This window comes from Festucalex cinctus, chromosome 1 (genome assembly GCF_051991245.1).
Source record: "Festucalex cinctus isolate MCC-2025b chromosome 1, RoL_Fcin_1.0, whole genome shotgun sequence".
In the NCBI taxonomy this organism is placed as follows: domain Eukaryota; kingdom Metazoa; phylum Chordata; class Actinopteri; order Syngnathiformes; family Syngnathidae; genus Festucalex; species Festucalex cinctus.
Window position 1 is genome coordinate 4,819,013 of NC_135411.1, and position 17,141 is coordinate 4,836,153.

The 17,141-nt window shown below is 41.6% G+C and overlaps 1 protein-coding gene across 3 annotated transcripts; it reads left to right on the forward strand.

The window, feature by feature from the left end:
* The first annotated feature begins 3,913 nt into the window (after positions 1 to 3,913).
* Positions 3,914 to 14,651, forward strand: LOC144007214 (uncharacterized). Of its 3 annotated transcripts, none has more exons than XM_077506640.1 (3): positions 3,914 to 4,196; positions 10,904 to 11,092; positions 13,157 to 14,651. In XM_077506640.1, the coding sequence occupies exons 1-3, from the start codon at positions 4,073 to 4,075 to the stop codon at positions 14,590 to 14,592; spliced, it is 1,749 nt and encodes a 582-aa protein (XP_077362766.1). In that variant the 5' UTR covers positions 3,914 to 4,072; the 3' UTR covers positions 14,593 to 14,651. The 3 variants fall into 3 exon arrangements, with proteins under 3 accessions (XP_077362766.1, XP_077362775.1, XP_077362767.1); XM_077506641.1 differs by lacking the exon at positions 3,914 to 4,196 and adding an exon at positions 9,224 to 10,210; XM_077506649.1 differs by lacking the exon at positions 10,904 to 11,092.
* The last annotated feature ends 2,490 nt before the right edge of the window (positions 14,652 to 17,141 follow it).

The window sequence follows — 17,141 nt, forward strand, 5'->3', positions numbered from 1 at the left end:
ATTGACGCAAATGTCCTACTCTTTGTTGCTAACTCAACCACCACAGCTCCGTGCTAGCTAACACGCCATCTGCTAGTGCATTTTGCACATTTTATCTTTCTATGTAACAATTTTGACATGATTAGCAGGGTGGCAGCCATGGGAGGAGACCTTGGCGGACTGACCCCCCAGCTACAGAAGCTGACTCTTGGGACATGGAATGTCACCTCTCTGGCAGGGAAGGAGCCTGAGCTGGTGTGTGAGGCAGAGAAGTTCCGACGAGACATAGTCGAACTGTCCTCCACACACGGCTTGGGCTCTGGTACCAGTCCTCTCGAGAGGGGTTGGACTCTCTTCCACTCTGGAGTTGCCCATGGTGAGAGGCGCAGAGCAGGTGTGGGCAGTCAGAAAGAGTTTAAACGCCTCCCTCTGGCAGAACTTCTCCCTTGTCCCGGGGGAGGAGAAGGTTCCGAGTGGGCTATGTTCCGCGCCTCCATTGTTGAGGCAGCCGATCGGAGCTGCGGCCATAAGGTGGTCGGTGCCTGTCACGGCGGAAATTCTCAAACTCGCAGGTGGACACCAGCGGTAAGGGATGCCGTCAAGCTGAAGGAGTCCTATCGGGCCTTTTTGGCCTGTCGGACTCCGGAGGCAGCTGACAGGTACCGGATGGCCAAGCGGAACGTGGCTTCGGCGGTTGCTGAGGCAAAAACTCGGACATGGGAGGAGTTCGGTGAGGCCATTGAAAATGACTTCTGGACGGCTTCGAGGAAATTCTGGTCCACCATCTGGCGTCTCATGAGAGGAAAGCAGTTCACCATTAACACTGTATAATGGAGATGGTGTGCTGCTGACTTCGACTCGGGATGTTGTGAATCGGTGGGGGGAATACCTCAAAGATCTCAATTGCGCCAACACGTCTTCCTTTGAGGAAGCAGTCTGGCGACTCTGAAGTGGGCTCTCCTATCTCTGGGATCAAAGTGACTGAGGTGGTTGGAAAGCTCCTCGGGGCAGTGTCGATGCGATCCGCCCGGAATTCTTAAAGGCTTTGGATCTTGTGGGGCTGTGGTGATTGACCCGCCTCTACAACATTGCGTGGACATCGGGGACAGTGCCTCTGGATTGGCAGACCGGGGTGGTGGTCCCCCTTTTTAAGAAGGGGGACCGGAGGGTTTTTCCAACTTCAGAGGGATCACATTGCTAAGCCTCCCTGATAAGGTCTAAGTTGAGTCCCGGATTCAGAAGGAGCAGTGGTTTTCGTCCTGGCCGTGGAACCGTGGACCAGCTGTACATCCTCAGCAGGATCATCGAGGGTGCGTGGGAGTTCACTCATCCAGTCCACATGTGTTTTGTGGATTTGGTGAAGGCGTTCGACCGTGGGTGCTTCGGCAGTATGGGGTACCGAGCCCCCTGATACGGGCTGTTTCGTCCCTGTACGACCGATGTTAGAATTTGGTCCGCATCGCTGGCAGTAAGTTGGATTCGTTTCCAGTGAGAGTTGGACTACGCCAAGGCTGCCCCCTGTCACCGATTCAGTTCATAACTTTCTAAGAATTTCTATGCGTAGCTGAGGCGTCGAGGGGGTCCGGTTTGGCTGCCTCCGCACTGCATCGCTGCCCTTTACAGATGATGTGGTGCTGTTGGATCTCCAACTCTCACTGGAGCGGTTCGCAGCCGAGTGTGAAGCAGTTGGGATGAAGATCAGCATCTCCAAATCTGAGATCATGGTCCACAGTCGGAAAAGGGTGGTGTGCCCTCTCTGGGTCGGGAATGAGATACTTTCCCAAGTGGAGGAGTTCAAGTATCTTGGGGTCTTGCTCACGAGTGAAGGCAGGATGGAGCGGGAGATCAACAGGTGGAGCGGTGCAGTGTCCCGAGTGATGTGGACTCTGTATCGGTCCGTTGTGGTGAAGAAAGAGCTGGGCCAAAAGGCGAAGCTCTCAATTTACCAGTCGACCTACGTTCCAACCCTCACCTATGGTCACAAGCTGTGGGTCGTGACTGAAAGAACGAGATCCCGGATACAAGCGGCCGAAATGAGTTTCCTCTGCAGGGTGTCCGGGCTCTCCCTTAGAGATAGGGTGAGAAGCTCGGTCATCCGGGAGGGACTCAGATTCGAGCCGCTGCTCCTCCGCATTGAGAGGAGCCAGCTGAGGTGGCTTCTGGTTCGGATGCCTCCTAGACGCCTCCCTGGGGAGGCGTTCCGGGCGTGTCCCACCGGCGGGAGGCCCCGGGGACGACCCAGGACACGCTGGAGAGACTATGCCTCTCGGCTGGCCTGGGAACGCCTTGGGATCCCACCGGTGGAGCTGGTTGAAGTGGCTGGGGAGAGGAAAGTCTGGGTTTCCCTCCTAAATCTGCTGCCCCCGCGATCCGACCTCGGATAAGCAGCAGAAGATGGATGGAAACACGTGCCTTCGAGCAAATAATTTTTTAAAACAAATAACTTTATCAACTAACTATTTAGTTAATTTGAACAAAACAGTCTCGAAAACATGTAGACAATTTGAATTTAAACAACGTATACAATATCAACAACAAACTTTATCGGAAGTTGAGAAAATCGAAAGTTTTGGAATAATTGAGGACGGGTAAAACGAAGCAAGCGTAGTCGGTATTTGATAATTTTAAGAATATATCGTCTGTTATAGTCTTATTTTTTTCTTTTTTTTTTTGTCCTGTTTTCTTTTCCTTTTGTTCGAGTGCACGGTTCTATGTTGTGTGCTCACTGCTAAATTTGCAATTCTCGTGTTCTTTGGATTCTTTGGGGGGTCTGTTGATTTTCCTTAAAAATGTCTAATTGTTTGTGTATTATTGCACTATATCGCCACTGGGTATCTTCAAACTTGTTTTCAATTGCATGTGACGCGTTATATGTTTACACCAAAATAAAAAGTTACGAGTACTTAATTGTGAGTTATTCCGAAATGTTCAAGTTTTTGCATTCAAGTCATAAGTTTTAAAATGCTTGAATTTGCGGGAGCTGGATTTCAAGTGGAAAGGTGTTCTGCCTGTTAATGCCGATCTACAAAGATGCTCAATAACACATAACAGGTGTTGTGAACTGGAAGGAGCTGCCTGCAGAGTACAAAATAATGTACAGTACTTCTTCAGCACCCACATCAACTGCTGCAAAATTTATTGACACTCGAGCTGAATGTAAAGGAAGGGAAACTGACTTTTTTTAAATTATTTTTTTAAAGATATATAATTATGGGCGTTTTATGCCACGCCACTGAAGACTGAGCGTTCTGCCGCATGCTTAATCCAAGAATCCTGCACAATTGAGGAGTCTGCTTTCGAGAAGGAACAGGAAGCATAAATGTGTAATGTAAACGTGGAAACCACCCGGTGTAATAACCTTATTTATTGATTGATTGAATTTTTATTATTTAATTTTATTTTCATTATTATTATTATTATTATTATTAATTTACTCTCAGGCGTAATAACCTTATTTATTGATTGATTGAATTTGCATTTTATTATGATTATTATTTATTCAATCTCTGGTGCAATAACCTTATTTATTATTGATTGAATGAATTATTTATTTTATTATTACGCTTTTGTGAATGAATATATTCCATCACGACAGAAATCAGTTTGCGTCCACCTTGTTGTTTTGACAAAACCACCGTCAAAGACACGATTTACTGCAATTACGCTACATTGGCCATTCGGTGGCGCTGCGCTACACTACTACTTAACATTACTTTGAGTTTTTTTTATTTATTTTTTTTATTATTTGCTGTAAGACATACAAACATGGTAACAATCAAAGATTTTCAGTATAAGTCAACATTACTTTGAGTTAAGATAGTTTACGTTTAGGCTGAGTTAAAAAAAAAAAAAGACGGAATTGGAGACCACGTGTTTCCGGTAGAGCTCCACTCACGTGTATGGGGCTCTCGGCTATCCAGTCGTTCATGTATTCAGGTCAGTGTTCTCGGCCTCGTTAGCTTAGCTTATCTTAGCTTAGCTTAGCTTAGTTTAGCTTAGCTTAGCTTAACTCGCTAGCCGCTAACAAAGAGAAGCACATAACACGTGGTCAGGAAGAGACCAAGTGTGACTTTGTCGGCATTATTGTGCCAAAATGTCGGCGAGAACGACACCAAAGGACGAGGAGGAACTCTTTGGAGGAAAAGAAGAGAACGAGCAACATTTTCAACCGCTGGACGATGTTTGCGAGGAGCCTCGAATTGTGCTACACGCAGCAGGTTTGTACACTTCTAATTACTCCGCCTTGCTTAGCACTACTATATAGCGTTAAAAAAACAAAACAAAACATGCAGTCAGGACGGTTAAACAGTCATCGGACAGTCATACCAATGTAACAGTCGTGTGCGTAGGGTTTTAATCAAGATGCTCGAGTGATTTATTTGCTCTGTAGAAGACAAAATGGGACACAGTTTTTCGTATTCGTCATCTGCACCACATGTGCTGCTTCCCCCTGCAACTTAGTGTCGCGATGTCCACATCTGCATTTCTTTTCTAAGATGAATGGAATATATTCTTCCAAAAATGTTAAGTAATGCTAAGCACCTTCATTTATACAGAACTGGCCAGAAAAACACAGTATTTGTTATTTTATTTCAACCGCCCAAAGAAAATGGGAAAGCAATGCATTGGTTAAAGTGGGACAGTATTTATTTATATAAATATTTATTTTTTTTTTTACTTTTTTATTTAAATGTATTATTATTATTATTATTATTATATAATTATTCTGTTGTTTTTATTTCTATTTCTATTTATATTTTGCAATAATTTTTTAAAATGTTTTTTAATATCCATTTTTATTTTCATTTTATGCATTTATTTGTTCATGTCTTCATTCACCTTATTTATTTAAATTTATTTATTATTCTGTTGTTTTTATTTCCATTTATATTGTACTTTTTTTTTTTTTTAAAAGTTTGAATATCATTTTTTATTTTCACTTTATGCATTTATTTGTTCATGTCTTCATTTACTTTTTAATTTTTTAAATTTTTATTTTAACAGTTTCGGTCCTCCATACAGAAGAAGTGTGAGCGGGATTGTGGGCCGTTTGGAGATGCAATGTAGCCAACTCGCGGCCTGTCGTCGTGGCAACCCTCATTTGCAGGAACATTAAAATGAATCCGATTAATCTGAAATAGTGCTGGGCGATATATATCGGCATGACGATAGAAAAATGTTTATTGTGCCCTTTCTTACCTAACAGCATAAGACAAATAGCCAAATATTTCTAGTTGACTGTTGAATAATTCAAAATTAATAAAACTTAAGCAGTCTAAAGAAGAGTCGTCACAAAGGAAACGGAAGATCAGTAAAAATCTCATCTTCTTATTTTTGCCTTTTACTGTTTGAGGGTATTCGACACTTGTGGATTAAGAAAGGAGTAGTTAACAATTTTTACCACTTTTCAAAAGGATTATTATTTCTTCAAAGTTAATGCCCATTTTTGGATTACTTTTGAGATTTTTTTTTACTTTTCATTTTTCGGATTTTTGCGTTTATTCTTTTTTATCTTTTGATGGATTACCTGTTTCTTCATTGAGTATTTGGAATTACCAATGACTGAGTATTCATTTAATTTGATAAAGGTATAAACTTAACGTCCATTTATTTTAACTTATTTATTTATTATACGTTTTATTTACTTATATTATCCTGCTTTTACAAACCAAAATAGATCTAATGTTTGCCGTTTTATATGAGAGTTGAGTTTCAATAAATATTGGGGGAAAAAAAGTCTATTAACTGTTTGTTTATGATCTTTTCCTCCATCAAGCAGCTTAATCGAGAAGCTACATTTGATATGAATCAATTCGCTCAGTTTGAAGCCGAGCATATACGTATTTACGTATAAGCGGTAAGTGAATCTGGAACAAAACGCACGAAGAAAACCCAACAAAAGTCAACCGAACTACAAGAGTCTTTTGCGCGGGTCACCCCGTATAACAGAAACTCGCCTCGCTGGGAAAAAAAAAAAAAAAGACAGAGGCGATGGCGCGTTTGATTGCAGATTCAGTAAAACCGAATGCTTGTGTTTATTTTGATATAATTGCATATTTGCCACATGCAAATAATGTTATATGCTGTTAATCTACAACTCGAGCTGCACTACAAAGCTACTTTCATAAGAAAGTTGAAACTTTGCACTTTGGAAAAAAAATAAATATTTTTTTGCATTTAATTTATGACTGTCTGAACTTTATTTTTTTTATGCCTTATAAAAATGTCTAGGCCGCCGTGCCTCCTTTGTTTACATTTTTTATTTTATATTGCAGCCCTACTAGATTCATTTGTGACATTCATTAAATGTTACACACAAATAAAATGTGAAATTGTAAGCAAAGTACGTTGTATCATTGGGGTGTGAATTGCCTAGTACCTGACGATTCGATTCGTATCACGATTCATAGGTCACGATTCGATTCGATGCCGATTAATCCCCATCCGAATTTATAAGTCGATTGTTGCGATTTATTTTTTTAACTAAAATTTTGAAAATGCTATTCAGTAAACTTGTACATGTACACTGTTAAGATTTGTATGAAAATGTATTATTTATTTATCTGAAACTTCAGTCATTACTGTGAGCCACTGTATAGGTCGCTTGCACATCGTAATGCATCATGGGAATTTTTTCTTCGGGCGCCATATTGGGTGTCCGCCGGTTCACAAGGTACACTCGCGAGTTACACGGTAGAGCTTATCAACCTGATGTAATTTTCGCAGCATTTTCACGATTTACCGGAAGATCAAAAACAACGATACAGGCAGAAGGTGTCTCTGTGTGGTGGGATTGATCCTAATTACGTCCTGACCAAGGGTGAATTTTTTTTGACGGAGAAAGCTTGCTGGCCAAATGTGACTTCTCTGGACATCTTTCACTACCTCGTGTTGACAACATGCTCCATAACACGCCAACAAATCCCTGGAGGCTTACAATTATTTTGTAAGCGGGTGGATACAGAGTGTAAACTTTAACATCGCATCAGAAGAAACGGTTGCTGTTGCACGTAAGTAAACCACATGGTGTTGGTAATTCTGCACACAAAAATGTTGATTTGTTCTCAGGCTTCCTGTTATTGTGTTTACATGCACAGCTGGGTTTACCTGATGTGGTTTTTCTAATCATTTTATAACAGGCAAATATGTCAGAGCGTATAAGAATAAAAAGTAACTGCACAGCCTCCCCGTGGCTTAATTAAATTTAATGCTACCCTTTCACTAGTTACATGTTACTTAATCAACTTATTCTAAATCAGGGGTGTCAAACATAAGGCCCGGGGGCCGGATCAGGCCCGCAATGGGGTTTAATCCGGCCCGCGAGATAGTTTTGTAAAGTTAAAAAAATAAAAATAAAAAAAAAAGTAATGTCGGTCCAATTAATCAGCCGGCCACAATCAAAGCTTATAAATTCACAATTACACAAGTAAGTCTCAGTTGAGCAATGCAACTTGTACATGGAATTGCTCTGAATGTCGTTATTTTAAAAACAATTTAAAGTGAGTTTGTTTAAAAAATAAAAACATGAATCAAATACAAACGTGCTGAATAATACACACATTCAACTACACATTGACAAGGATTAACGTCCGTATAACTTCATTAACGGCACCCGGCACACAATCAGTGAACAATGTACAGGTTTATGCAAAAAAATTTGGGGACAATATTTGTACAGATGCGCCCCGCAATTTAGGGCTGGCCCACAAATAGCGAAAATCTGCATGTAATTGACGGCAACGTTTTAAAAATTATTTTACATTTTTACCGATCCGGCCCACTTGCGAATATATTTTCCTCCATGTGGCCCCTGAGCTAATATGAGTTTGACACCCCTGTTCTAAATGGTTAAGGTTAACCACTCTCAGAGGACGTATTTTTAGTTTCAGTTTCCAGTACAATAAAACGTGTTCATGGTAACTACTGAGCATACTGACAGCTTTTCTTATGATCTCACGGTTAAGGAGGCTGTCACAACACCCAATTTCTGTCTGGTGCCGGATGGCAACAATTCCCATCACTTGTCACGACAACACCAATATTATTACCAGGTATGTATGGCTTTACTTTTTGTAGTTTCTTATTTAATTCTATGTTTCATATTTTCATTACAATGTTTGTAATATTTTCAGATTCAGGCACAGATGAGTTTAACTGGACGGACTTCTGCGACTTTGTGGTGTGGACAAAGTGTGATTGAGCGAGTCCACCCAGATCGCTCGTTTTGGCCAGTTGGAAAAGCCAGAGTTTTTTTTCCCCCCAAAATCCCCTCCTTACCTGAACTGCTCGGGAGAGCATTTACTAGATCAGCAGTGGACTTCCAGTGTTCCTGCTCAGCCGCTGTCACCTACCACTTGCTCATGTACTTCAAAGATGCGGAATAAAGTAGTTTTTTGTGCTGCAGCAGATTGTAAAATCAAATGATATCACTTGAAGTGTGCCAATCTAGACTGCCAAAAGGACAGTGGTTTTGTGACAAGTGTGAAACAAGGATTATTGGGAAAACTGAAACACAGTACTGGTACTTGTCTTTCATTAAACAAATTTAAAAGAGAGCAACTTTTTCCTCTGTACATAGTATAATGAAAGTCATTGCGTACCCCATCAACATTACATCATACCGTCATCTCAGGATGGTAGGCACCTGTGCTAAAATAAACTACATTAATTAACAGTTCAATTTTTAACCCTGAAATTACTACATCTAATCATTATTCACTTCATTTTTTGTGCTTTTAGAAATAATAGAGATTTATGCCATTACTTTAAGAGGGACCATATTGCACATTGAGTCAAATCCTGTCATTTGTATTATGTATAGCTTTGTAAACAAACCCAACAATAGAATTTGTATAAACGCTGCCTTTATTAGCGCCAAACAAACAGTCGCATGTTGTCGTCCTCCAATGCTTTGATGCTCGCCTTCGTTTCCATCATGTCATTGGCAATCAAGTCGGTGTGGCATGAGATCCCTAAAGAAAAAAATAAATAAATAATAAAAAAAAAATACGGTACCAGTAATAGGTTTAATATAGTAAAGTAGTATAGTTTTTTTGTCAGTGTAAAAGAAATGTACACATTTTGTTGCATTTTTTAATGTATGAACATTGCTACAGGCAAATACTTATTTCTATAAACACTTCCAAATGTCTCTAAAATATAAGGTGCGTGTACACACACAAACATAAACACATACATTCACTCATGCATACAATATATCATGTTATGAATTCTGAGTGGCATACCAGAGTCAATGATGTCAGCAGTACTTGAGGGTACAGGTTACTGGAGCCATCTGGCTGCATAACTGCAACAATCTCTGCCACTTCGAGTCGTCTTTTCTTTGCTTGTCTCTCCTGTGCACGTTCATATCTTGGCACCGACTGGGCTGAGACATAGATGTTGTAACTTGGGACCCAACTTTAATGTTGGAGCCCAGTCGGGATGATTGGACAGAAAAACGGGCGCAGGGCGACCTGTTAAAATAAACAAATATATAAACAAATAAAATATGGAAAGACTGGTTATTTTACCGCAGTAGGGTGGCCGTGAATAAGTTCTTTAGCATGATGTGTAGGCTACCGGGGGTCTGTTTTCTTGCATCAGCCCCTTCTGTCTCTTTTTTTTCCAAGTTTACATTTTGCCACCAAAAAACATGTTATCGGCATTAAAAGCCCAAGACTAATCAATCCAATTTCAGCAGTAAACACTTTGCACTGGCACTACTTGGGTGAAAATGTTCGATGTTAGCTTTCGGCTAACGTCCGCTAGCCAGCTTGTACTACCGAACTTGCTTGCTCATGAATCCAAAACATAAGCAACTTGCCCATATATGGGCGGTCGAAACGTTATTAATCCTCATGCATTAAATAAAGGTAAACACGCTTACCGCTCACAAAGTGATCGCTGCACACACGAGCCCAAAGTAACGACTTCCCTCCGGAGTCCGCACTCCTCTGTCTCCAGGCCCTGGTTCCTAATTATTTTCGGAATTCGGAAAAAAGACCGACCATTTTCCCCCTTGGCATTGTTCGAACAGCCAACGATGCAGCAACAATGTACCATTTTAAACGCAGAAAACAAACGTGATAGATACGTGTTAGACCGAATCGCTACGTAAATGGAGGCCACCCAGCATGGCGACTACGAGAAATCCGAGGCGGAAGTGACGACATGTGCAAGCGACCTATCGACGGTGTTCAAGGATTAGTGGTCGTAAAAAAGTTTTATGGTTAGAGGACGTCTCCTGTGTTTATGACTGTTGTATTTGTGATGCCACAACGATGCTATGTCTCAACCTCCTTTTATGACCACTTGTTAGCGAATTCCATGTAAAGACAGGAAATGTGAATGTGTGTCAGAATGAGCCAGAGGATTGTGACCAGCACACATCTCTCGCTCATCTCTCCTTGTACAAGTAAAGGCCTTGTTTTTCTTATTTTAATGTCTGTCTCCTTATTTGTGCAGTTTAAAAATGTCAAAAATGGTGTTTAAACCTGACATTTATTTTGCCCCATGAAAAATGTTTTTCTTTCGTTAGGTAATAAAAATGTAATTTCTTTAGGTAAATGTTAAATATCGCAATAATATCGATATCGCTATGTTCGGCGAGTATATCGCATATCGCATGTTTTTCCAATATCGTGCAGCCCTAATATTAAATATTATTAAATCAGCTATATGGAAGATTGAAAATTTCAAATCTCTACTGCCACCTGTGGCCGAAAACAAACTGGACGTTCGTACATGCTGCACGCACTCGTACGACCTTGAAAAAATAATCACAGATATCGCATGATATCGCAATCGCATTTTTTTGGGTGAAAAAAAATCGCAATTAGATTATTTTCCATAATCATTCAGCCCTACTTGAAATTTGACTTGACCAAACCAAATGTGTGTTTTGTCTTCTTGTATCCTGCAGATGTCGCTGAGAAATATCTTCGTCCTGACCAAGAGGACATGAAGCCTCCGAATGTTAAAAAGGAGGAAGAACATCCTTACATCGAAGAGGAGGAAAAGCCCGTTCGTGTCAAAGAGGAGGCGGTTGAGGATGATGTCACCAAGTTGCCACCGACCTTCGCCCCTTTAAAGAGTGAAGATGAAGACAAGGGTAAGAGTGAGGAGGATACAGGGGTGGAGCTTCCAAGCAGCAGCTCTTCATTTTCAGAAAAATTTTTTTTAGTTTTAATCAAATTTTAGTCGACTATATTCACAGTTTAGTCTATTTTCCTTCAGCATACGTTTAAACTTTTATACAGAAAATTATAGCACACCTATTTGTGACTTTAGTTTAACACGCAAGACACATTTCATACAATGGTGTCTTTCTTGTTTCAATGAATCATGTTCAACTGACAATAATGTAACTTTTCACCTGAATAAGAAAAAGTGCATAATTAAATTGCTTGAGATTAATCTTACAGCTGCACAATTTATGTTTATGTACAGCACTTTGTATACAGCAATGCCTGTTCTTAGAGCGCTTTATAATTAAAGTTGAGCTGAGTTAAAGTGCAGTGAACACAACATTTTCTGAGTGGTTCTTTTCTCATTCATTCTGATTGGATTGTGTGAATTTTCACGACTGTGTTGTTTTCATTTTCATTTTAGTCATTGCCGAAATTGTCGGTCAATTTTAATCATAGTTATTGTCTGAATGAATGGCTTCTATTTTAGTTTTCATTTAATTTTCGTCAGGAAAAACAATCAGTCACGAAAATTATGATGTAAATTTTTCGGTGGCAAAAATATCACTGGTTGCAACTGTAGCATTCACGAAGACGGCAGTCAATAACAATCGAGTCCATTTTGCAAATAAGGGCCGAGTTCATATGGGCATATATGCGAACTGCGCACAAGACGACACATGAAAATGGAATGAAGCGGTTGCGCTTAATTAAGGTAAATTAACGAGTGAATTAATTAATGGAGGAAAGATTGAGGACTGGAGTAAGGCTCACTTTCTGTTGAAATCAGGTCACTTCCTGTTGAAATCGGGCCACTTCCTGTTGAAATCGGGCCACTTCCTATTGGTAGGTCACTTCCTGTTGAAATCGGGCCACTTCCTGTTGTTTCTAAGTCACTTCCAGGTCACTTCCTATTGAAATCAGGTCACTTCCGGGTCACTTCCTGTTGAAAACAAGTCAGTTCCTGTTGATTTCAGGTCACTTTCTGTTGAAATTGTGTCACTTCATGTTGAAATTGTGTCACTTCCTGTTTATTTAAAGCCACTTCTGAGTCACTTCCTGTTCATTTTATGCCATTTCCGGGTCACTTCCTATTGAAATCAGGTCACTTCCTGTTGAAATTGTGTCACTTCCTGTTGAAATCAGGTCACTTCCTATTCAAGCTGGGGCATTTCCTGGCGAGAATCCCTGGTGTACCAAATCAATTGGCCAAGATGGCTGCCGCTGAAGGCAGGCGTAGGGTACAAAATAGGAAATTGTGATTAAGGCGTGAATTTTGGAACTAAAAAAGGAGAATTGGTGACTACATTAAAGTTGGAATGTGGTGAATTGGATGAAGAATGTGGAAGTAAATGTGAAATGTAGAATCTCCCGTTATGAATACATTGGAAAAAACGTGTAGGAAATCGGGAATTGCGAGTAAGGCGTGAATTTTGGAACAGGAAAAGAGCTCGTGGTATGATTTGGTGGAATATATTGACGTTGGAATGAAGTAAATTGGATGAAAAATGTGGAAGGAAATTTTGAATCTTCCATTAAGAATGCATGAGGAAAAATTGGGTACAAAATCGGGAATTGTGGGTAAGGCGTGAATATTTGGAATATGTTTAAATTGAAAGATGAGAATGGGATGAATCATGTGGAAGTAGGGGTCTTCCAGCCTAACTATGGTTACAAATAGGTGTTTTAATTTTCTATGTAAAAGTTTAAATGTATGCGGATGGATAATATCACCTCAACTCAATTTAGTCGACTTCAATCAATAGAGATTAAAATGGTTTTAGATTTGACCTTATATCGGCTGTCAGATTTTTAACAAGGCCAATACTTTTTTTTCCTTTTTCTTTTTGTTGTTTTGGGATGGGCCAATCCGAGTGTGCGGTGGCCCCAAGTCGAGGTGCACTGTAGAAACAATAATGCACATCATCTCACGCTTGAAATTTGACTTGACCAACCCAAATGTGTGTTTGTCTTCTTGTGTCCTGCAGACGTCGCTGAGAAATATCTTCGTCCTGACCAAGAGGACATGAAGCCTCCGAATGTTAAAGAGGAGGAAGAACATCCTTACATCGAAGAGGAAGAAAAGCCCGTTCGTGTCAAAGAGGAGGAGGTTGAGGATGACGTCACCAAGTCACCAATGACCTTCAAGTCATCAATGACCTTCGCCCCTTTAAAGAGTGAAGATGAAGTCAAGGGTGAGAGTGAGGAGGGCAGAGGGGCGGAGCCTCCAAACAGGATCTTAAATCCTCAAAACATGATTCCAGAAAGTGATGCAGACCACTGGGGATCATCAAAAGCAAAAAGTGATGACATAAGGTCCCTTTCTTCTCATGATGATGATGATGATGATGATGATGTTGATAAGTCAGATTTAACAACACATACAAGAAGACACACTGGGGAAAGACCTTTTTCTTGTTTAGATTGTGGCAAAAGCTTCTCTTGCAAGTCATATTTAACAACACATAAAAGAATCCATAGTGGCGAGAAACCTTTTTCTTGCTCAGATTGTGGCAGAAGCTTCTCTCAGAAGTCACATTTAACAACACATACAAGAAGACACACTGGGGAAAAACCTTTTTCTTGTTTAGATTGTGGCAAAAGCTTCTCTTCGAAGTCAAATTTAACAACACATACAAGAAGACACACTGGGGAAAAACCTTTTTCTTGTTTAGATTGTGGCAAAAGCTTCTCTCAGAAGTCAGCTTTAACAAGACATACAAGAAGACACAATGGGGAAAAAACTTTTTCTTGTTTAGATTGTGGCAAAAGCTTCTCTTGCAAGTCATATTTAACAACGCATACAAGAATCCATAGTGGCAAGAAACCTTTTTCTTGCTCAGACTGTGGCAAAAGCTTCTTTCGGAAGTCACATTTAACATTACATTCAAGAACACACACTGGGGAAAAACTTTTTGCTTGTACCCACTGTGGCAAAAGCTTCTTTCGGAAGTCACATTTAACAACACATTCAAGAACACACACTGGGGAAAAACCTTTTTCTTGCTCAGATTGTGGCAAAAGCTTCTCTTCGAAGTCAAATTTAACAACACATACAAGAAGACACACTGGCAAGAAACCTTTTTCTTGCTCAGCCTGTGGCAAAATCTTCCCTGCCAAACCTGAATTAAGAAGCCACATAAGAACACACACGGGACAGAAACCATATTCATGCACAAAATGTGTGAAAAGCTTCGCTTCCACCAATTCTTTAACAGCACATGCAAAAACACACACTGGAGAGAAACCGTATTCCTGCTCAGATTGTGGAAAAAGCTTCTCTTCCATTACAAATTTAAGAAAGCACACAAGAACACATGGTGGGAAGGAACCATTCAGTTGCAGTGTTTGTCCTAAAAGATTCTCTTGTAAAAAGCTTGCTGAGAGACACGAGTGTGCTGGTGAGAATGGCAGCCATCTTTGAAGCTTCAAAAAAATGAAGGGAAGTGAGACTGGTGTGCTGTAAAAGTGTCAATGCATCTTAAGTGTAAATGTAATGCTTTCAAAACTACTCAACCTGTAAATATTAAATGTTTGCTGTTAATGTGTTTAAATGTTTTTTTTTGTACGTAATTTAGGAAGTTATTTTTTGTTTGCTTCAGAATTTTGTTAATGGTTGTTTGTTGATGTTTGTACGTGTTGTGTATTTGCTTGTGTGAAGCACATTGAGTTGCCTTGTGTATGAAATAGAAATAAAGCCACCTTGCAATTTTCCCCAAATAAGCGTCGAGAATACGTTCAGACACACAAAGCCATCTGCGATTAAAATTTTTTGTTGAACAGTGTTATCACTGAAATGATTGACGCAAATGTCCTACTCTTTGTTGCTAACTCAACCACCACAGCTCCGTGCTAGCTAACACGCCATATGCTAGTGCATTTTGCACATTTTATCTTTCTATATAACAATTTTGACACGATTAGCATACAATATTCAGATGACATCAGAACAAAATTGTGTCCATACCTGGTTTTGATTCTTTCATTTTGCATGTGGTAATATAATTTCTGTTCATGTGGCACTTTTGCCTCTGCAGGCAGAATGTTCTTGTCGCCAAACAACCTTTCATCACATTTTGAAATCAAAATACAAATCAAATGGAGTAGATGCCACCTGGACTTCCGGGCTTCACACACCAGCTCCGTTTCCGGCCACTGCTGCGACTCACAGGCGGCGTTCCGACAAAAATGATCACATTAAGAGAACCGACAGTACAATGCAATTGCATTTGTACTTCTGAGTGTGGCGCTGATGAGATGATGCTCCCCCTGGTGGGAAGTGTGTGGCAATACCTTACATCCCTAGCCAATCAGCATTAGTGCCCCCCCTACATAAGGAGTCAGTTGGTACCTGCCCTCAACTTACTCCTTGGCTCTGAGGTCCGCATCCTTGACTTCAATGGCTTGTCATCATCAGTCATCACAAACATTTTACCTTCATTGGAAGGTAAGTGTTGCGTCAAAACTTTGCTGAAGGAAAGTGTGAGAGCCACAGATGACAAAAACTGTCCAAAAGTCATTTGTATTACTTGCAGTACAAATAAATGTTGCATATATATATCAATAACATATCAGATACTGTATCACCTTCCCATGGGCTCACCACCGGTGGGAGGGGCCACAGAGGTCGGGTGCAGTGGAGGCTGGGTGGCAGCCATGGGAGGAGACCTTGGCGGACCGACCCCCCCAGCTGCAGAAGCTGGCTCTTGGGACATGGAATGTCACCTCTCTGGCAGGGAAGGAGCCTGAGCTGGTGTGTGAGGCAGAGAAGTTCTGACGAGACATAGTCGGACTGTCCTCCACACACGGCTTGGGCTCTGGTACCAGTCCTCTCGAGAGGGGTTGGACTCTCTTCCACTCTGGAGTTGACCATGGTGAGAGGCGCCGAGCAGGTGTGGGCAGTCTTATTGTCCCCCGGCTCAGCGCCAGTACGTTGGGGTACACCCCGGTAGATGAGAGGGTAGCCTGCCTCCGCCTTCAGGTGGGGTGACGGGTCCTGACTGTTGTTTGTGCATATGCACCAAACAGCAGTTCAGAGTACCCACCCTTTTTGGAGTCCCTGGAGGGTGTGCTGGAGAGTGCTTCCCCAAGGACACCCTCATTCTGCTGGGGGACTTCAACGCTCACGTGGGCAATGACAGTGAGACAGGGAGCGACGTCATTTTGAGGAACAGCCCTCCCGGTCAGAACCCGAGTGGTGTTTTGCGATTGGACTTCTGTGCTCATCACGGATTGTCCATAACGAACACCATGTTCAAACATAGGGGTGTCCATATGTGTATTTTGCACCAGGACATCCTCGGCTGCAGTTCGATGATCGACTTTGTAGTCGTGTCATCGGATTTGCGGCCGCATGTTTTGGACACTCAGGTGAAGAGAAGGGCGGAGCTGTCAACATATCACCACCTGGTAGTGTGTTGGCTCCAAGGGTGGGGGAAGATGCCGGTCCGACCTGGCGGACCCAAACATATTGTGAGGGTTTGCTGGGAACGTCTGGCGGAATCCCCTGTCAGAAAGAGTTTCTCCCTCTGGCAGAACTTCTCCCTTGTCCCGGGGGAGGAGAGGGTTCCGAGGGGGCTATGTTCCGCGCCTCCATTGTTGAGGCAGCCGATCGGAGCTGCGGCCATAAGGTAGTCGGTGCCTGTCACAGCGACAATCCTCGAACCACCAGCAGTAAGGCATGCCGGCAAGCTGAAGAAGGAGTCCTATCGGGCCTTTTTGGCCTGTAGTACTGCGGAGGCAGCTGACAGTTACCGACTGGCCAAGCGGAACGCGGCTTCGGCGGTTGCTGAGGCAAAAACTCGGACATGGGAGGAGTTCGTTTGAGGCCATGGAAAATGACTTCTGGACGGCTTTGAGGAAATTCTGGTCCACCATCCGGCGTCTCATGAGAGGAAAGCAGTTCACTATTAACACTGTGTATAATGGAGATGGTGTGCTGCTGACTTCGACTCGGGACGCCGTGAGTCGGTG